The sequence below is a fragment of the Parambassis ranga genome, chromosome 3, assembly GCF_900634625.1.
Source record: "Parambassis ranga chromosome 3, fParRan2.1, whole genome shotgun sequence".
Taxonomy (NCBI): Eukaryota; Metazoa; Chordata; class Actinopteri; family Ambassidae; genus Parambassis; species Parambassis ranga.
This window is the reverse complement of record NC_041024.1, coordinates 18,472,537-18,494,658: the sequence shown is the minus strand read 5'-3', so window position 1 is coordinate 18,494,658 and position 22,122 is coordinate 18,472,537. Positions and strand designations below refer to the sequence as shown.

Here is a 22,122-nt window from a genome sequence, read left to right as displayed (position 1 = left end):
CTTGACCTACATACAGTATGTTGCTACAATTGTGTTTCTCACAGTAAGATGGGTTAGCTGAGGAAAGGCAGGTGCACCTCAGCGCTGGCTCTGTGACAGACATGAAATGTTTTTCAGTAGACACAATTACCAAACATCCAGCAAAGAATAAATTCAGCCCTCTAGACATCCCCTTACCTGTCATGTGGGGGTAAGTGGCTGTGACTGTCTGAGCTGGGATGGGAATGGGAATGTACAGTACTCCGTGACAGTATCTGGACTGTCACTAATGTTTTACATGCATTTAGACTTGAGTAAGGTATACACCAAATATTCTCAGCACAGCTGATAATATATTTTAGCCTTTTGTATTTATGCAATAGAATACAATGTATGTGCCTACATTTGATTTTGTTACATTTGATGACAAATAATAAATTTAGATGATGCTTTTGCTGGGCTACCAGGCAAGAAGTATTAAGAGTCAATCTAACTTATTGACTGATTGAGTCATCCCTCATTGTTCAGTTGTGTATGAGATGCATGGAGTTTACGCCAGGCCTTTGGGGTTCAATGCAAAACTGCAACCAGTTGTTTTCACTTTATCTAAACTATATCTAAACTTTATCTACCCATATTTTCTGAAGGCACCTCAAAAAGTAGGCCCCTACAATGGTAGTTGTTTTAATTTATTTTCATCATTGCTAGACTCTATTGCACAAACCTCAACACAATGGCATGCTTGATCTTAAAGCAGTGCCTGAATAGGGAAAATTTAATTTTCTGGCTAAAATGACAAAGAATTGCAGATGAATTGTTACAGGCACACATGTCCACCCAGGTGCTATGTTTGGACCAGGAGATAATAAATACCCATTACTAAAGTGGTGTCATTTCATCTGGGAATGATTCCTAAAACACCCCAAACAGATACACTTATGTTAAAGAACGTTGATAACCAGATTTCACCTATCCAACTATCCCCAACCTCTTGACACTGTACACTGAACTTTATCAAACAAAGCTGATCAAAACACATTCAAGATACAATTTCATTAACAATTGTGGCAATTAATATTACCTTCATCACATCATTAGGAAGAAATCGCCATAAAGGCATGCATACTGTGTTCTCCTCCTCATTAGCGTTTTGCTTTCGTCTCTTGTAGCTGATGTGTGCTCATCATGCTTGTTCTCTGAAGCGTGCTGACTGGTCTGTGTGGGAGCTGTGTAGGGAGTCTCAGCAGTACTGCCACTACTGCCAGCCCTGTCTTCAACTGGCTACAGCAGCGTCTGTATTCAGATGCTAATTCACACTCCCAAGGGCATTCTGTAACCAGGTCAGCCTTGCTTGGAATATTTATAGAGGTCTGCTGCTAGTGAAGTTTGCTGCTTGCTCCTGGGGGAGCAACGGAGGTAGACCCTCTTTATGCTTAGTGCACCATTTCTCAGGAAAAGTGTGGATATGAAAAATGCAGACACAGGGAATGAAAAGACTATGTTGTTGTTTTAGGTGATACTATCTGATTCTGTTTTGTTGAGAGGGGGAGACCTCATCTCCACAGCATGCAAACATTACGCTCACAACTTTGAGAAGCTCCACCTTGCTCTGACTTTACAATGTCACCAAATTGTCAACATGCTGGTACTATTACTATCCCTGTACATGCACTTGCCATCCACCAATCCCTTCTCGGAACTACTTAATTCATCAGGGTGAGGGTAGGAACAGAGGGAGCAGAGACACCCAGACCTTCCTGTCTCTGGCAACTTCTTCCACCTCTTCCTGAAGCAGAAATTACAAACTCCTCACCTGATCTTAGAACAGAAACCACGCTACATCATCGACATTGCTCAGATATCTTGACCATAGAATGTAGCCTGACTGGCCAATTGAAAGCTTAACCTTCTGGCTCATCTCCCATTTCACTACAGTTGTATGTGCACACATCACCCAGGCTGTAGTTGTTCTGAACAAACCCCTATACTAAATACTAAAGCCTCCACCTAGTACAGCCCCCTCCCCCTTTACATGGAGGAAAGAATTGCCTATATTACAGTCAATACCTTTGACACAAGAACTCAGTTAAATCAGAGATTCAAAAACAAAACATGTTTGTCTTTCATTTTATGAAGGTTTACCTCTGCTCTCTATTCCTTGTTCATGCCTTGAGGAATTGTAATTTTGTATGAAATATTGGGGTAAATTACTCCTCTGACATCAGGCTGCCACAGCCTCCAACAGTTAGTCATCGCTAAAAAAAAAAGGAAGTGATGGTAACAGTTGTAGTTGATGTGTTCTCTGCTATAGTAGGAATGCTCTGGTCATGTGGTATTGTTTGAGTCATCAAAAGGACAAGCAGTGAAAAAATTGGTTGCACAGGCACCCAGGACATTCATACCTCACTCTGAACTACCACATTTCATCTAAGCCTTGAGGCTGCAGCTTCCCTCTGCACATGGCTCTTTCCTCCCATGTTCTGTCACAGATTTATGTTCCATAAAGTAATATGTGACATTATTAAAGATGCAGCTTTTACTTGCATACTGAAATATGAAATGTTTTTGTGTTGCTGTCATTTGTATTTCCTCACCAATGAGCATATTATAAATCACAAAGAGAATATCCAGGGTTTGCTGCTATCTATCAAGCTGTTAAAACGACTAGCAACACCTACAAAAGTGAGCCAGACAATATTATTAAAATACTTATAATAAGTTATTATAAGCAAAACAATTATACATGAATAGACCATAGACAAGTGCTTTTTAAAAGTCTTACATACATTTATTACTGTACAGTTAATTTGCAGGCTTTATCTAACATTATGCCAGTTGGGCTCATCTATGTGTTGATACCTTGACCATAAGAAACCAGGTTATATCCCTGATTATCCAGATTTGTGATTGGCTGTATTCAGCTCTGCCTTGATTTCATGCCAAGGTATAACAATTTTGGTAATGGAGTTACCAGGATATGTCCCTAATCAGGTTTAGCATGCGGAACACATAGTCCGATTACTATGGGAGGAGCAGCAACTGTACTCCGACCTCCTTTTAGAGATCTCTAAGGGAAATCCACCTTGTGGAGGAAACTCATTTCAGTCGCTTGTATCCATACGCTTATTCTTTAGGTTGATATCCACAGTTGAGGGTACAAATATGAATTGACGTATTGAAGTAAATCAAGACCCTTGCCTTTTGGCTCAGCTCCGTCTTCACCACAACAGACTGGAGAATCACTGTGGACAGTGCACCAATCCTCCTGCTCAACTCGTTTTCCACTCAGAATTACTTTTTAATAATAATTGACTAAGCTGATAACTGAACTGATAATGGAAACTATGTAGCTTATTATAAAGAAATACTCTGTAAAAAGCAATAAAAGCACTTAATGTAGTAAAAAATGTTGTGCCTAGTAGTTGCTGTGTAAAATGTGTTCAGTGGTCACCACCACAAAACTGGTTAAAGCTTTTAGGCTGTAGCTTTTAAGAGCACATCAAGCAACCACATACGGCTGGGATTTGTTCATTCACATTTTTTCTTTCTAACACACATACAAGCTTCAAAGCCAGAGGTTTTGAAAGACTGTCACAAGCCCTGATTCTTTTCATGATCTCACTTTCCTCTGTTTTTCATAAACTGTTTGGAAATATCATACCATCACACATAGCGTTAGATATCATGACAATCACTCGCAATGTGTATGCACTCACCAACTAGTGCCTCTCTGTAAATTTGTTCTTCAAGGTGTCTGCTTAAGAGGACATATTCCTGGGTGTGTTGGGGCATAGGTCAGTCCTGGTAATACTATCAGCCACGTGCAAGATTTTCTGCTCAAGAGAGGCCTGATCTATGTGCAGTGTGGCCATGTGTGTCGGCACTGCAATGCAGGATTTACTGCTACAGTTGCGACACCAGAACCTTCGCTTGAAGCACACATACACACAGAGGTTTCCTACCAATCAATTACATTTTTGTTCCACAGATTTAAGGCACCTGTGAAACGAGGTTTATATCTGCACTGCAGCCCATAGCCTATCTTTGTGGCCTGGCTTTATCTAATGCAGCTGCAGACTTGCTGGTAGAGGAGATGGCTCTATCTTGTATAGCTGTGCTGAAAGAAGCTTAGCTGATCGCTGTCCATGGTACCCACTTGCAGCTTAGCTTCTTTGTGTGTGCTGTTTCTCTGTGTGCATTCAGCATTTGTTAACTTGTCCCTCTACAAAAATCAAGAATATATTCACATTGGTTAACTAGATTGCAGATTAAAAAAGTGCACATCCTTCTGTAATGTGAACACTAATACTGTTATAAAGCAGTCACCCACAAAATACTATTTACAAACTGTCTGCATTCACGCAAAAATCAAACAGATAAATTTAAAGAGTAATGCTATCTAGCATTATCTCACGCTGTGTTAGTGGTGCAGTGACAGCACATCCACAACAATCATTTTGTTGTGTCATTTTAATCAGCGCGGCAATTGGATCTTTCTCTGGGAAACAGCTGTTTTGTGTTTGTAGCACATTAGATCATGATTATGCTGCCATTTATCACCCATGGATCAATAGCACAGTAATTACATCTCTGCAGTCTTGCTTATTTAAAGGGCTTGCCCTCTTGCTGTTCGTCTCTAAATTGGTAACATGATAGCAACCGCTTATGCTTACCTAATGTCCCATGTATCTATAGATGTATTTTGTCTTAGGTAATGTCAATTAGAGGCAATGTTTATTATGTCATTCTGCATTTATTTTGAATATGTTGTTTGTTATGAATACTCTTTACGATAGACCCTTGAACTGAGAGCTTTGTGTTTTACAGCAGCTTTCCACTGATTCTACTGTACATAGCTATTCTTCCTGAGGCCTTTGTTGACTCTTGTCTCCCTTTCTGCATAAACTGTTTGGCAAAACAGAATTGTGTCATCAGGTGGTAATAGTAGATCAGTGTTCTAAGTAAGTATGTGCACCTAGTGAGCTGATTCTTCTAACTTCACTCTCTTCCATTTCTTTTTGTTTTCTCTTTTCAGACACCAGTGCTTTGGATACTCAGGTTTTAAGTCACTGTTTATCTCAGGAACTCCTTGCATGTGCATGTGTGTTTTTGTGGTTGTTTGTTGATGGTCCGTTCATGTCACATTGACCAGATACTAGTGAGTGTTTTGTTTTGGATAAATTAAAGTGATATTAGGTATAAAACAGAATACAGTATGTGCGTTTTAGCCATTTTGCTGCCATTTTGTTCTGCCCATCCCTTTATTCATCTTTCAGAAGTTCCAAATTGGATATTTGGTCAGTGAGGATGGAGTTACACAATAGGCAAATTTGGCCTGAAGCACTAAGAGCGGCAAAATTCTCAGTCTTGAGCCCACAAACTACATTGATGTGGAATAATTTGGTCTTTGCCTGTGGTGCTCCCCTCTCTATTCTCTCTGTACTCTGCGATGTACTACTCCTGTCATTTATCTTATCCCAAATTGACCTCAAAATGTACTGTATTTTCCCAAGCACATTTGTATTAGTTTTTATTTAACTGTATGGTTGCTTGCCTTGTGTTCACGTGAGTGCCCCTCTCTTGTATTTCTTGTTTTTCACAGTTTGTCTTCTCTCTGCAGCCCCGCAGTATTCTGGATCCCAAACTGCTTGGCTTGCAGTCTGGAGGGTGAGTGGTGATTGATCTGATTGGTTCACAATTCACAGAGCATGAGATGCTGTGCTGTTCTGTACCCTCATGCTGAGGCACATTTAGTTGAAATGTTACAGGCATGCTGAGTCTCTGGTTGGCAGCCTTAATTATGATGTCATGCTCTCCGTTTTGTGACATACCACAGAGAGATAATGAATTTCTAAAATGCTGTCATAAAATTAGCAGGCATCATATCTGATAGGCCAGCAGTTATTTGCAATAGCCTTAATGTGAGATGCATGCAGCCAACTGTTGTGTCATATGTGATAAAAGACCTAATAATTATTTAGCCTCCATTACCCCAACACATGCCATGCAGCCATCTGAAGCATGTATTGTGCATAATGACAGCAAGAGCCAAGGTCCCTAAGATGAGGCAAAGGCCTGTGTTGCTTGTCACGTTGTATATCTTTAGGGTCAAGCCACTGATGTCGCTGAAAGGGATGACATAAAAGCTTGAGGAGCTTTATCTGTGTGGAGGCATTGGGGCCTAGATGTCATGTTGAGGTCATTAAAGATGCTTTGAGTGACAGTTGAGGTGATGCCACTCAGAGCCTCACAGGAAAGGAACAAGACTGGTGGGAGAGCAATGGAGGGGCCGTGGAGTGTTCACATGGGAGTTAGAAGATAGAGGACTGGAGCTGAAGTGTTTTAGAATGAGAAAAACTCAGTGAATAGGAGACAGTAGATTGTGGGCCCTCACCTTTCCATTAATCTCACATTCGGCATACTGTAAAAGTAATATATATCCAGTGATGGGTGTAATATGTATCAATTACTGGTACCTCTGCAGCTGTACCCTGTAAACATAGATAACAGAGATAGCAGAGTCTCGGAAGGATTACTCTGATTTCTAATGCAGGTGGTCGGCACCATGCGAAGTGAAGAGGAAGGGGGTAAGACAGGTTAGGAAGGAGGCATGATCCATGGTGTTTACAAGCTGTGTAAATCAAGGCCCCCCTTTCAGTGTTGTAATGTCTCCCCCAGCATGGCATTATTATGATATTAATACACCTTAAATCTGTCTGCTTCTCCAGGGCTGGCAGTATTCTTTATGGTATTGACAGCATGCCAGATTTACGCCGCAAGAGGACAGTGCCTCTTGTCCGAGACCTGGTGAGTCATCTGCCTTAAACAAGGTTATGTGTGATTTATGTGGAATCTATCTAAGTGACCACACTGTTATGCCACAGTAGTGGAATCCTGCTGAGCGTGAGTATGGACCCCTGCTGAGGACAATAATGTTTTTATTTTAAGCTGATAAACTGTGGAAGTGCCTCAGAGTGACAGTGTTTATTTAGTATGATTATATTATTTTCTAAAATGGCCTGCAACAATATGGTTATTAAAAAGCAACTTAGTGTAGGTATGTTGTTTTAACTATAGTTTTACAGCATATGATTGTGATGATTCAAAATGTTTACTTTAAATGCTACTCTTAACTGCAACAAATCCACATCCACTGTGATAAAATGAAGCTACTAAGGAGCTGATTGGTGATAAAAGCATCCACTTAGAACTCTGGCTGTTTAGAGTACTGCCTTATGGGAACGTTAAATGTAACCTTAGCCATAACTCTGTTGCTTGATTAATTATCCTAAGAGAGGATGTTTAAGACACTGCATCACAGAGATGCTCCACCATTTGTTTTTATAGCAGCATAATGTGTCATAACATATCCCACAGAGAGGCCTGTTGCAGTGAAGTCCACTTTAGCACGGTGCCACATGGCTAGTGTTTCTGAATGACAACAGTCTGTAGTGATGCCAATGTTCATGTCTGTTTACAACTGTTTGTCTATTATGTGCTGTACAGTATGTCTGTCTTGTGTTGGTTTGTTTCTCATTTTCATGTATTTTATCCAAAACATTAAAAAATATATTATTACAAATCTCTTTAAACAACCTATTTATGTTAAAACATATTTTGAAATAATACAAAATGCGTATCATGCAAATGATAGATGCTGATGAATGTTTATATCACGGTGAACAACATGAGTTGATGCTGTATTTGTCCATATCTCTCATGAAATTAATAACCAACAATGTCTTGGTAAGTATGGGTTGTCGTTTTTTTATTTTTTTATTTTTATTTTTTGGATTTTGCGTGTATATCTGCCATTCCTACATAGACCCATAACAGCTATGGGTAATATTTTTCAGTGAGTTGTCAGATTTCAGCCTGGCCGATGCTCGCCATTTTTCATCCTTTTTTTTTTTGTTGCTCGGCAGGTGTCGAAACAAATTGTATATAACTTGAAATGTTGACAACTCAACCCAAAAATATATCTGTGAGACTTCATTGACTTCTGATTTAACTGTGTGAGGCTTTTAAATCATGTAAAAGTGGTGACAATGAGCAAGCCTTTTACACTTGGGATGAAGTCAGTAGTCGGCAAACTAATTGGTTCCCTTTCATGCCTCTCCTTTGTCAATGTCCCCCATTTGCTGTGTGATTGCTTCAGGGCAGCAACAGCGCTTGATTGGAAAGGACAGCAGGGGTCCCCCTATATTATGGCGGGATGCAAAAACTCAAAACGACAACAACAACGAAAAAAAAAAAAGATGGAAGATGGATTCACTAAAGTCGGTTGAACACAGTGTTGTAGCTGAATAGATTACATCTGGACACAGGCTCCTACTGTATTGCCCGCAGCAACCTCAGCATTGCTGGTGCATGTTGATAAACTTACATCAACACTCACAGTTCATGTAGAGGTCACGTTCCTTCCTACATTCTCCATGGCTTTCATGGATCTTTACCATAGCTGGGCTGTACAGACAAGGGGGTCGTGGTAAAGACTGATCCAATATTGTCAGCTGTCCATGTCTGCATTCCTTACGTAACTTCCCTCAGTATGGGATAAATGTTACTCAATCTCTGCTCACCCAGACTCAATGGATATCAATATAAGAGCTAATTCATGTAAATGTGTGTATCCGTGTGTGTGTGTATTCCATGTTTGTGTTGTTGTGTGGGAGTGTACAGGTTCGTGTTTGAGTTCGTTTGACTGTTTTGGAAGTTTTGTGTGTGTGTATGTGACTGTGTGTGTGTGTGTTTTTTAAATGTGTCAGAGCGCAAGTTGGTCGGTGTTGTGCAGTACAGCTGGCTTCACCCATACATGAGTGTGTGCATCTTGTGTTTCTTCTGTTTGTGTCAAACTAATGTGCAGAGCAGACAGCAGAAAATATGATCAAAGCTTCATCCAACAGAGAACTGAATATAAATGCCAAGCATGACTGCAGTTTAGTAACTTCCAATGCATGAGTGGATAAAGAATCATGCAGCGGCTGTATAATCTCACTTGATGAATAGTTGAATCTTTCTAGAGCTCTATGCCTTTAACCAGCAGTCCTGCATGGCAGTTGAGACACCTGTGCACTCAGTATGGATAATAAATTCAATTCCTCTGCTGTTTGTGCTTTCAGAATTAACCCTCTTACTCACTGTCTAATTCAATTTTTTTCTTTCTGTCATTCTCTTTTCATGACCTCCTGGAAAACACAGGCTTTGGTAAGTTTAGTACCTATGTTTTCTAAAGGGTTTGTTTTTAGTTGATCTTAGCCACAGAAATAAGATATAATGCTGTAACGTTATACTCTGGTGTTGTGTGTAAATAAGTGCAGATGGATATGGATGTATAATGGGTCGTTTAATGTTTCCCATCTCTCTTTTCTTTTTCTTCCCTCAGACTCTCACTGCTCGAAAGGCAGGCATCTCGTTCGCTCTGGTGAACCGGTCCACCCTGAATAATGAGGAGCTGGTGAGTATATGGAAGTCATTGTGCAGTTATACTGTGGAGTCTTAGTGGGTAATGGAGGGATCTGCTGGGACAAGAGATGCTGGATGCATGTTCTCATTATTTTTTAGGGTGGTGTTGGGAGAGAAGGGGTGCTGGAACACAAACACACTTTTCTAGCTGTTTGCTGCAATCATTGTACTTCACTATGTGGCGTCATCTTGCCCGAAACACAAGGTTACTACAAAATTAAATAAATGAGGTGGATTTCATTAAGTGATTGACATTTATCATTTAGATTATACATATAGCGTGTCTGTCCTCCTGTCTCTTGGGCTAAAACATACATTGTAGTTTATTAAATTGCTCTCCATGAGCTATTCACTTTTTCTGATGCGCTCCATCTGTTGGGTCATTTGGCTGATCGTTTTATTTAGACAATGCCCTGCGATTAATAATAAGCATTGTGTATTGAGGATGACTGAGCCATGGAAAAAAAGGGCAGAATGTCTCAGTCGATGGTGTGAGACACTTTCGTGTTGACCTCTAAAGCTCTCTGCATTAATTGATTGCAATTCTTCCCTCCCAGAGGGAAGATGGCGTAACAGGAGGCAAACAGCAGGAAAAAGCAGTTTCTCAGCAAGCCAAACAAGCAGACAATTTCATATCCGCTGATGTGCAACAAGGAGCTGCCTAAGCCTACAAGATTACAGAATTCATATGTACTCTGTACACATTGTGCAGAGATTTAATCTTTTCAAGAGACCCTCAATATGGTCCTCCATTTATGCTCACTGATTTGTGTACGTTTTTCATATCACTTATCTGTTTCACACACTTGACTTGCTCCTTGTGGTCCACATGCCCAGTTGCCTTATGGGGACTTGGTCTCAATTGCTTAGTAAGAGCCATGGGTTTGATTAAAGAGGCTTTAGGGATGAACAACTCATGTCCTAGATGAGACAGAAGTGATGCGAGTGATGCAGCATGTTAATTGGTGTAGGAAGGGAGCAGAGTCTGTTTAACTGTGGAGATTGTGCTGCAGTGGAAAGTAATGACTTGAACTTTGGGGATGGATATCCAATACTCTGATTAACGGCCAACAAGAACAACTTTAATATTTGGTGGAGGGAAGCTGCCTTGTGAGCAGAGTTGTAGATTGTATAGTCTTGGTAAGTAGGACGAGCAGATGTCAGAGTTTTATCTGCGGCATTAAGTCCAGGAGAGTGCTTCCCTGTGAGAACTGCACAAGGGCACAGTAAGCAACCATATGCCGTTTAAGAGCGTAGAAGAGAGAGAGGGTGGAAAAGATGGGTGAGAAAGGGACAGAAATTAGGAGAGAATTAGAGAAGATCAGGGCAGACAGTGATTTGTCATCATGACCCCGTGGCCCTTGATGTCACTGGTCAGGCAGCCGTGTTGAACAATCTGCTCTCCCTAGAGAAAGAATCCCCCCACCCCCCTTGTTTTTGTTTCACCTCTGCAAACCCGCAGCCATTTTTTGCTCTTTCAATGTTTTAATTTTATATTTTGATTAGAATTTTTTGAGATAGAGTTCTGCACAGCTCGCACATGGTTATTGTCTTTCTGAGTCATGTTTCCCATGCTTTTTAGAGCAGAAAGAAATGTGTGGGTTGGTTAACTGCTTGTGTGCTTAATGTCCACTTAATGTTCTGAACTGCATGTGATCTGAGCACCAGAGTCTTTTAACAGTGACAGTCAACATAAACTCAGGCTACGCTTACCTGCTGAGACAAGGCAGGCAATTTAACAAAGGAGGGAGGAAGCTACGACCTGACATGGGTCAATGAGTATCTGGAAATAAGATGTGATGTGTTGCTGTAAGTCAGTTCAGATACCATCAGGAAGGTTGTTAGCAGCAAAAGAAACTAAAATTGCTTCTCTGATTTAGCAGGGTTTTGTGAATCAGACAGAATGTTACACTTTAAAGGTAGGGTAGGAGATTTCATTCTGATGCACTTTTTGTCAAATTATTGTAACGTCTCTTTACAATCCGAATCCATAATCTGGCTGGTTCACTGAGTTTTCAAAATCTCCTACCCTACCTTTAATATAATCTAAAGCATTACTATGAAGTTTTTCAGCCTCCAACTATATTTCCAAAATCACTCTTTTGGTACATTAACTCACAATAGATTGCATGACACCTCCGTCTTTGCTTGAGAGCATCTGTATCGCCTGCACTGGCACTAGGAAACTTTGGCGTTCGGTAGGAACCCGTACCTAAAACAGACTGCAAAATTGGCCTACTTTACGGCATACGTCACACCCGCGAAGTCATGACTGAAGCAGTGAATAAACTGAAGAAAGTGTTGAAATGAGTGAGGAGATGGCAGCCACTTTAAATACACTCGGTCATTTATTTGGAACTTGTGGTAGACAAACTGAACATGTATGTCTCTCAACAGTCAGAGAGAGCAAAGCAATGAAGCTGTAAATGCAGGAGGCCTACGCAAAACGACAGACTACTGAGCATGTGCACATCCTATTGCTACAATTGGTGTCCATGCAGAGCGCACAAACACAATCATTCATTCAAATGAAAAAGTAAAGGTGATGAGGAGACAAAGAGCAATAAGAGCTAAAAGATGAGGAGAAATGCCTGACTGATGGTGACCTGGTGCTGTTAATATTGGACCAGTAAGTAAAGTTGATTGCTAGCTGGAAGCTAACATGCTAGGCAATTGACGAGTTCTGATGACATGTTTAAGCACACAGTTTAAAGGTGTTTGCTGGTGTCCTCGGCTGCTAGTCAACGTGTCAATGTGTGTGTGTGTGTGTGTGCAGAAAAAACTAAAAACTAAAGACAGTTGTAGCAGACAAGACTGTAGGGGGCCCCGTGAGCAATTCCTTCAAATCCTCCATAGTGTTGCTTTAATAACAAATGTCTACATTTTATGCTTTGTCATGTGGTTTTGAAAACAATGCAAGGATTCCTTGTTAGAGCTGAATGTAGTTAACACAGAAGATTAGATGTGTTGAAGGCCGGGGCAGGATAGGAATGATGGCAGTGTCAATGAAGTTGACAAGGACAATAGGTGGTGAAATTGGAAAGGAGGAGTGAAAGGAGGAGGAGAGATTAGATTCTTCTCTGTCATGTTGCTCTCAGGCACAGGCTGCAGCTGTCAATCTGTTCTAGCAGTGTCTTACACAAAATCACCAGGGTTACCTCGCAGTGTAACACATCAGACTCACACAGGCAGCTCTCACCTCACATCTGCTGCACCGCAAAGACACAGAAAGGTAAAGGAATATGAAGAAAACACAGTGGTAATGAAAGCAGTGTGCAATGGAGAGGTGACGTTTGTTCAGAACATGAGTTTTACAAATGCCACTCAAACATTTGACTGGGGTGTAAAGAGACGATAAAAACAGATAGATATTCAGCAGTTAAATTGACTAAATGAGAATAACTGTGTACAGAGTTGCCCGGAGTCTCTTCAGCTCAAGAAATTTGGAATCACTCATCTCCTCAGTATTACGTTTAGTAGGGAGCTGAGTCTTACTTTGTGTGTGAGTTGACGATGATCAGACATCTGCTTCATCTCACCGCCCTCAGATTAAAAGGAGAATCTTTCAGTCTTTTATTAAAGGGCCTCCAGCGGCATATCTGTTGTATCAGCAAAGTGTCACAATGCCCTGTCGTCTGGTGCCATTTAATCGTCTTTGCTAATGTAAGTGCGCTGTACTTGTTTGTAGTATGTCACAGCAGACCGTAGTTTTAGTAAAGTGTGGAGCTGCTATTTAGGTGTTAAAACACATTGTCAACACTCTGAGGGCAGACAGCAGCAGGAGGGAAGCAGGAGAACTGCAGCAGTGGGGAACAAGTACTTCCTGAAGATTTATTTTACTGCCATACATCTCCTTCTCTTTCTCTGTCATTCTTCCCTCTCAGTCTCTCCCTTTCTCTCTCAATCTGGATAATGCTCACTTTTAAAAACCTTATTTACAGCCTCCATTGATTCCGCTTTCAAGAACTGGCAAGTGCCTGCCCGTTGTCCAGCTCTTGTGGATGGCAAGGCTGCTACAGTAAAGCATTCAATTTGAAGAGGCTTCTGTTACACAGCAATCAGTCTAGACAGGTCTCCTGTAGACTTTAGTATTTGGTCTGGAGGAGCTTTAGTCAGCAAACCACTCAATGTGAACAAAGCCTGTGGGCTAAGTGTGCTGTTAATCTTTGTTTAATGAGATGTGAAGCTGATTTACTCTCATATGGCTGACCACCTCATTGATGAGACGGGACCAACAAAACCTCTTACAGGTTATCTTTTGAAAAATGAGTCTCTTAGAACACCTTTAAGAAAAAAAAGCTTGAGTTTGTCCAGTTGTCTGTTTGAAACTGAGTGTTGTGTTTGTGTTAAGCTTAGATTAAAACTTTATGTAATATTATCAGGTTATTGTGGTCCCTCAGCCAAACCTCAGCCTGGAGTGCTGATCTCAAGGTGTATTGAAAATTTCTAAAAAGCAATTTAAGGTCTTGTTTTTATTAACTTTTTGAAGTTGTATGAAATATTATTTTCTCCGGCTCAGGGTGTCATGAGAGTTGCAGCAGCTGAATTTCTTTTTGTTTTTCTCTTCCCTGAATTCTTTTCATCATTGTCCGTATACTTCATTATTAACATTTCTTTCTTCCTTCCTTCCTTCCTTTTCAGAAACTACACGTCCTCAAGAAGACTCTCCAAGCCCTGATTTACCCAATTTCATCCACAACACCCCATAACTTCGAGGTGTGGACGGCAACTGCACCAACCTACTGCCATGAGTGTGAGGGTCTTTTGTGGGGCATTGCCCGTCAGGGAATGCGCTGCTCAGAATGTGGCGTTAAATGCCACGAGAAGTGCCAGGACCTGCTCAATGCAGATTGTTTACAAAGTAAGTGAAAAAGATTTATGTATATAGATTTATATATATGTGAATGCTTTAGAGGCATGGTGGTGTATGGATGTGTGAGTGGGAGAGATGAGTGGGTGTGAAAATATAAGAAAATATAAACTGTACTGATTCTGATTCTGTCACCAGCTTCAGTTTTAGTGTTGAATTTCCTGGTTGTGTAACACAGTTTTTGCTCTGTTGGCTGACGAACAGCTGATAAATCATGATCAAAATCTGTTAAGTCAAAAAGCATATGGTAGCAGACAATGCTAGTGTGATACTTTATTGTATCCATAATGTTTTTAGTTCATTAATTTTCCTACATCATTATACTTTACTTTATACACATCATTGCTGTTATGGTGCTTTGCACAATATATTATGTGTTTATTACTACATGGTACATTTACACCTCTCCCTCAGTCATGTTTACTTATTACCATCTCCAATCACGTTTTTCAATCAGGTAACCCTCTGTCCTTACAGTTAAGACTAATACAAACGATGTGACATGGAAGATACAGAATGATCCTCAAGGCAATGCTCACACACTCTAAGTGGATTAGCTACACCCTGGCTGTTAGAAATCTCAATGTTTTATAAGGGGTTCATACTAGCATAACAGTGTTTTATAGTTCAATCTGTGATTCATTTTTATCACTTTTTCATCTGCACTTATGAACACATTGTGGATACATGATACGCTGATCAGATCTGACACATGCACCTCTTCTGTCTTGCGCATTAACCGACAAACACATGGATCTGACTGTACTCTCTTCACCTTGCAGTGTTTTAAAGATGTTTAACAGATACAAACACCCTGTCTAGTAGCATTAGGTATGCAGCCTACCAAATCTGAACTCTTCCTCTTCTTCAGGGGCTGTGGAAAAGAGCTCAAAGCATGGGGCAGAAGACAAGACCCATAATATCATCATGGCTATGAAAGAGCGCATGAAGATAAGAGAGAAGAACCGCCCTGAAGTGTTCGAGTTGATTCAGGAGATGTTCCAGGTGTCCAAAGAGGACATCAACAGCCATTTGAAAACAGCCAAGCAGGCTGTGCTTGATGGGACCTCCAAGTGGTCTGCCAAAATCACCATAACAGGTTAGTCTGACTTCTGATTATTACGGAAAGTTCATCCCAAAACACAATCTCAACTGATGTTGTCATGAACAATAATCATCAATCAAGCAAAAAGTGATAAATGATTTGTAGCCAATGAGGTCCTGATACTGCTGCATGTGGACCATGACCTTTAACCCTTTATCCCAATACCAAATCAAGAGAACAGCCACTAGTCATCTTAAATGACAAACACATTTTTTCTTATTAACCTTAAGGTCCTGGCCATTGACCTCTGACAGAAGCACAAACAGCAATACACATTTATTCAGATACAGATAATGTAATTGATTGGGTAGTTTGGGAAGAAGAAAGTTGTTGATAATACCATGAAGGTTATTACTTAATGGACAGTGTTAATGATTTTTTATTTTTTTTGTTGACATGATACACATTTTTACAATTGTCTGCACTTTTCATTTAGCTGAAAGGGTGGCTTATCTATTGTTAAATCAAAATAGACCACTTTAGCTGTACTAAAGAAGCTATGATAACTTATTCTAGGTTATTTGTACTTCCTTGAACTGACAGGGTGTGCGTGTGCTTCTCTGTTTCATATCTGCACTGACAGAACTTTGTGGAGTGTACTGTGGAAATGAGCCGCCCCAGAGCTGCACCTCAAGCTCTCTCAGAGATGCCAATCAAAGTGTCATGCCCCTGAGTGTAGTTTGACAGGAAGGAAATGGTTTTATTTTATTTTTTTTTATGATTTGTTGTTCTGTCTTTTTTCTGGGAGCATTCTTAGTTCCTTATGGATACCATAATGCTACATTGTATTTAGCATTATTTAACTCATCCTAGCTGTAACAATTTCCTTACTTGGTGTGTTGAAGGCAACATTAATAAGAAGTCATGTTCTTTTTTTTCCTACATGACCTCTTTTATCTTTGTTTACCAGCTCTCTCACTGAAATGGGATAGAACTAAAGCATATTTCCATATTTAGATATAATTCTGGTGCTAATTTTCAGACTCTTAGGTTACATAAGCACAGTTGTTTTTGTTTTATTTTTCTTTGTTGCTACACAACTTAATTTTCTTTGGAATGAAAGCAGCTAATGTAGAAATCAAACTCGTATAATATAAGACCACAACAGAACCTTCAGAAGGCTTCCATGCTGCAAGATCTTTATAACTGACTGAATTTAGGATCATGTAATTACAGGTTTATAGGTATGTTCCATGATATAACTGGTACCTGATAGAAGGTCAGAAAGTCATATCTATAACCTCACCTTGAACTCCATCTCTGTGGTAACTGTGCTGGGTCCAGCTCATTTATTCCACCTTGTATTTCTTGCAGAGTCAATACAACAGAGAGAAATAGCAACAGTGAGGAAGGGCAGTGGACAGATAGAGATGGAGGGGGCATGATGGGGAGGGAAAGGACTGGAACAGCAGAAGAGTAAAACGAGGGGGGGTGACAAAGACTCATGGTTACCTCTGCCAATTTTCTGGGGGCTTATTGAGTGTCCCATTTTAGACTGTAGGTATTGAGTTGTTATTTATTCACTTTAAAATTCATTAGATAAAAACAGACTGGCATTGACTCGGCAGCACTCAGTGGCTGTGAGGTATTTTGAATCTGGTGATTGTGAAAGTAAATGTGCTGATCGTCTTTTTGTCACACAAAGTAGTGCAGTACATTCTGCTTTGTCTTTGGGATTTCAGTCTAAAGTACTATCAGCCCCAGATTTGCTCCTAGGGAAATACCTATATTATATGAAGCCATACCTGAAGGTGGGGATAATGGCTGACCAGCATAGACAGGGTTAACATATGATTATTATTCAAATAGGGGTCATGATTGTGATAACTTCCCTTCCCATTTTTTTATTTATATATAAGAAAAGTTCTAAAAGTACTTTTGTCCTGGAATCGTCTGTTTCTATCAGCTGTGTTCGATTTCGAGTGCTCCTGGAGATAGAAGGCCATGGCTCCCCCAAACCTCTATATCCAGCCCACCAACTGCTGTCAGCATTGGGCTCAAGGATATATATGTACCCTGAATTATTTAGACTGTCACTTATGCATATTTAATGCAGCAGTGTCCTTTTTCCCTTTTATGGTGCAGTGAAATACTACTGTCTCTCCTCCTCTGCACCTTTCTCTGAGAGTGTGGAAGTCACATTCTGAATTGTTCATTGTAGCCATGTCTTAGTTCAGCGTGCACATACTGTTGCAGTGGGCCTACACATCTATACCTACAGCCTATATTTGGAGATAAATTGTAAATTTACTGAACATATATTAACCCTTAAATTGTGTCACGGCCAATCACAATATAAGGTTAAATTAAAAAAAAAAGCGGGGGAGGGGGGCTTTCAGAAAACTGCTGTAAGTGGTTCTCTTAATTTAAACTGTTGGATATAACATGAGCTGTGTGGTTGAGAGTCTTCACAGTCTCTAAGGTGCACTTCATGCTGCCTGAGCTGCACTTTTCCCTTAGCTGTGGTGAACTTATGAGTCCTTTTCTGCAATTTTATGGTTTTCCATCTAATACTGTCATTAGGTGCTAATTTATTTAATAGGTTATTCACCAATTATTAATAATTAATGATTGTTGGGGAACCTATTAAATGTTATATGTCTATTGCTTATCTTAATGCCTGACAAGATGGATTTGACCTTTTTTTCATGTATTGTGTTGCAGAATCTCAGTTGAAATAGTTCAGAGCAACCTGGTTAGTTTGGAGTAAATCATGTCATCAAAGAGTCAAACAATGATGTGTTTGTGTAACATCCTAAGTAAATCTGCGTTCATAGGTTGACTTGCCTTAAAAAGTATATGTTTGTTTATTTAAATTCTACATATGTAAGATGAGGTACTAGCATAACTCCCTGCCCTTCTTCTCCTCTGTCTTGTCTCCAGTCATGAGTGCACAGGGTTTACAGGCCAAGGATAAAACTGGCTCGAGCGACCCTTACGTCACCGTTCAGGTGGGCAAGACCAAACGCAGGACGAAGACCATCTTTGGAAACCTCAACCCAGTCTGGGATGAGAAGTTCTACTTGTGAGTGCTTTCTATTAATCTAATCTCTTTCTGACCAGATAATCCCCAATGAGATTAAGAGTCATCTGTTCAGGAGACTCTTAGGGGAACCCTAAACATTGCTACACTCTTACATAAAAGCTGCAGATACACTGAAGATGCAGACTGACCTCTATCGGGTTAAACAATAGAGGTCTGATCCCCTTAATTTTGCTGATTAGGCTTGGTGCAGACTGCTTTCAAGCCTCTCAAAGTATTTCCAACAGCATATCTGAAAAAGTTAATATAAAAGGAAGTGAAGTATATATATATATATATATATATATATATATATATATATATATATATATATATATATATATAGTAAAAGAAAAAACTAAACTATATATATATATATATATATATATATATATATATATATATATATATATATATAAATATATATAGTAAAAGAAAGTATAGTTTTTTGTCCCTAAAAGCTGCATAGTCGAATCCAGACCTGGGTGAAAAACAATCAATAAAAAACACTAGATGGACAGCTGTCTTGCCTCTGGACAGTCCCACTAGGAGCATGTATATTCAAAAAATAAGCCTTTCCAGACCTGTCTCTTAAAACAAGCAGAAAAATCGTGTGGACTTGTGATTTGACCCAAGATTGGCCCTAACCCACAAGGGATCAGCAAAGCCTTTGCATTATATAATTATTTTGGGTTGATTTTTTTTGTTTAACTGTAATCCTCTGTGTGTAGATTGGGCACTGTGAAAGGATCAGGGAGGGTATGTCATGTTGAGTTAAACTAAAGAGAAAGCAGCTAATGGCATTTTTTTTCATCAGCATTACTCCTCTGGATATTTTTGTCTCTTCATATTCATAAACCACTTTGTGTCTGTGCGTTTCTGCTCCTCCCAAAATGCCTTTATAATTCAGTAACACTCTCTCAGCTATTAATATTATAGTAACTTAGTAATATAACAGATAACAGTGCTTTTGTATCAGTGAGGCTTTCTGAATGTTTGTGTGTGTGTGTTCTAAGCAAGTCACAGACAAGCCTGCACACCTGTAATGAGACTCCTGTTGTGGCTGTAATAAAACTCTTTCCCATTACTACAGGGATGTAGATTAATAGAGCGATACATTACTGCGTGCTTGGCACCGAGCAGAGCCCTGGACTAGTGCAGCTGCAGCAGCCAGTGCTTCCCCCAGACAGGGATTAGTTAGTAAAAAAAAAAAAAAGAAAACAATCCTGCAGATACTGTTTCTGTGGGTGTCACACCCAAGATGTCATTAGAACAAAATGTAATCTGTTGGTTTTAAATCCAGAGCTGCACAGTCTGACCCCATCTTGGCAGAATCTCTGTCAGCTGCACAGTGCAAATGTTTGGTCATTTTACAGTAGAAATTTCTTACACATAAATCATTTATGCTGTGATTGCTACACAGTGTTTCTGAAACATTCAGCCTTTCTCTGATAAGATTAGCAGCACTAGAAGAGATTGAAGCCACAGAGATTCCAAATAAAGGTCATGCAATGTCTTGGGTTAATTCTTCCTGCCAGGCGGAGAGCTCTTCTTCACAAACACATGCTAGCCGAGCACACTCACTCATACATCACATAAAAACTTATGACATCTTATTTAAATTCAGACTCAGATCTCTCTCCTTATGTTACTTAGAAAAGGGTCATGGAGTACAGTGAGTCTGAACTTATATTTATGCTTCAGTAGTGCATTTGACTTCTATTCCGCTCTGTTGGATACCCCAATCTGATGAGCTGTCAGTGAATATGCTGTTGGTGTTTGTGTTGTTGTGATCGTTTTGACCTGGCATAATCATCATTTCTAACTCACAGTGAATGTCACAACGCTACCGACCGCATCAAGGTGCGTGTCTGGGATGAGGATGATGACATCAAATCACGGGTGAAGCAACATTTCAAGCGCGAGTCAGACGATTTCTTGGGCCAGACCATCATTGAGGTTCGCACTCTCAGCGGAGAGATGGATGTTTGGTACAATTTAGGTACGTTGTCCATGTGTTCTCAGTGTGGTCTAGTTGAGGTCCATCGTTGTAGTCCGTGTACAGAGTACCATCTCACACTGCTTCCGCTTTCACACATCACTGGTCTACCTTGCTGCATAGAGGTTGAATGGCAACATAATGGGAGCTCTCACTTCTGTTGAAGTATTATGACTGGCGGGTACAGTCTTTGTTTGCCTCTCCAGCTAAAAGGAGGCAATTTGTGGTAATAGTGACCCCTGCCCACTACTGCTGCTCTGTGCCTTTTTAAATGTCCACAATGAATGTTTAAACAGGCCTTTGCTGGTGTGGGTGTCCACCCCTCCAGCTGCTCTCCTCTCTAAGCCTCTTCAGCTCCTCTTCAATTTGGGCTTTTTCGTTTGCAGTGTTAGTCTGTGTCGTTTTGTCATGTTATTATTTTTCACTTGTCTGTCTCTTGACCAGCTGGTTGTAGAGGAAATGTTCTCTCATTTGATATAAAAGAGATGAATTGTATGAGAGCACAGAGAGGGGGCTTTTAAAGTGTGTAACAAACCCCTGCAGCTGTGCAGTCATTAACTCTCAGAGCTGTGAGATTATATGTCCATTATATGTTGGTGTGTTTGGGTATATGTTGATATTTATATGCATATATATTTATATTCAGAATAATCCTTACTTTCTTGCATGTTACAACTACATAGTGTGCATAGATGTGTCATGTTTTACAGTATGTGATGTCAAGCCATGGATATCTCTTGTCATTCTCATTGTGTTCCAGATGATGTCATTGATGCGTTTTGTTTTTAATCTTTTAGGACTTTTTATATGACTTGTTTTATGGAATGGTCAAGGACAGATCTCAAGTGAGAGGGCAATGATGTTGTGGATTGAATTTTATATCCTTTTGCTGACTGTGGTTATGTCTGTGCCTTACTGTCTTTTTTCCTGAAGACAATAAAACCCACAGGCAATGGTATTATAGAGTATAGAATAGTCATCCTTGAGCACATCAACTATAATATGTTGTACAAAGCAAATAGAAATGATTATATTTATATTTAGACTACCTCCCCAAAAAACAAACAAAACCTAACAAGCAAAATAATAAAGAAATAAACAATATTACATAAATATTATTTTATGTTCATAATAGTGTTGCTTGTAATTGTTGTTCAAGTCCTGACTATGCAGCTTGGTTTTATGTTGCAGATAAAAGGACTGACAAGTCTGCAGTATCTGGTGCCATCAGACTCAAGATCAGCGTGGAGATGAAAGGGGAGGAGAATGTGGTTCCCCCTCATGGCCAGTACACCTGTTTACATGAGGTAATCTGAATGCTGCAGGCAATTTATTCCAGTCGATTTATCATCACTGAGAAACTAAGCATGAGGACAGCTACATCTGTGATAAGGCTCCTCGTTCTCTGGCACACAAAGAAACTTCTCTTTAACATAGTGGAGACACTGTGCTCCATCACCATAACCTGTTTGGTCTTATCTCTCAGAACCTGTTCCACTACCTGACCGAGGTGAAGAACAGCGGGGTTGTGAAGATCCCACAGGTGAAAGGGGACGAGGCGTGGAAGGTGTACTTTGACGATGTGTCTCAGGAGATAGTGGACGAGTTCGCCATGAGATACGGAGTGGAGTCCATCTATCAGGCTATGACGTTAGTACCACCCTGATCTATGGCCTTTTACC

The 22,122-nt window shown here is 40.1% G+C and overlaps 1 protein-coding gene across 1 annotated transcript in view; it reads left to right on the top strand.

Moving 5' to 3' along the window:
• unc13c (unc-13 homolog C (C. elegans)) overlaps nt 1-22,122 on the top strand; it is an 81,226-nt gene that overhangs the window by 10,408 nt on the left and 48,696 nt on the right. The window contains exons 3-13 of the mRNA XM_028402359.1: nt 5,015-5,037; nt 5,600-5,646; nt 6,708-6,786; nt 9,181-9,186; nt 9,365-9,436; nt 14,086-14,305; nt 15,186-15,413; nt 18,303-18,444; nt 20,274-20,443; nt 21,632-21,747; nt 21,927-22,090. Coding sequence (XP_028258160.1) covers nt 5,015-5,037; nt 5,600-5,646; nt 6,708-6,786; nt 9,181-9,186; nt 9,365-9,436; nt 14,086-14,305; nt 15,186-15,413; nt 18,303-18,444; nt 20,274-20,443; nt 21,632-21,747; nt 21,927-22,090 — 1,267 coding nt within the window. The remainder of the gene's footprint in view (nt 1-5,014; nt 5,038-5,599; nt 5,647-6,707; nt 6,787-9,180; nt 9,187-9,364; nt 9,437-14,085; nt 14,306-15,185; nt 15,414-18,302; nt 18,445-20,273; nt 20,444-21,631; nt 21,748-21,926; nt 22,091-22,122) is intronic.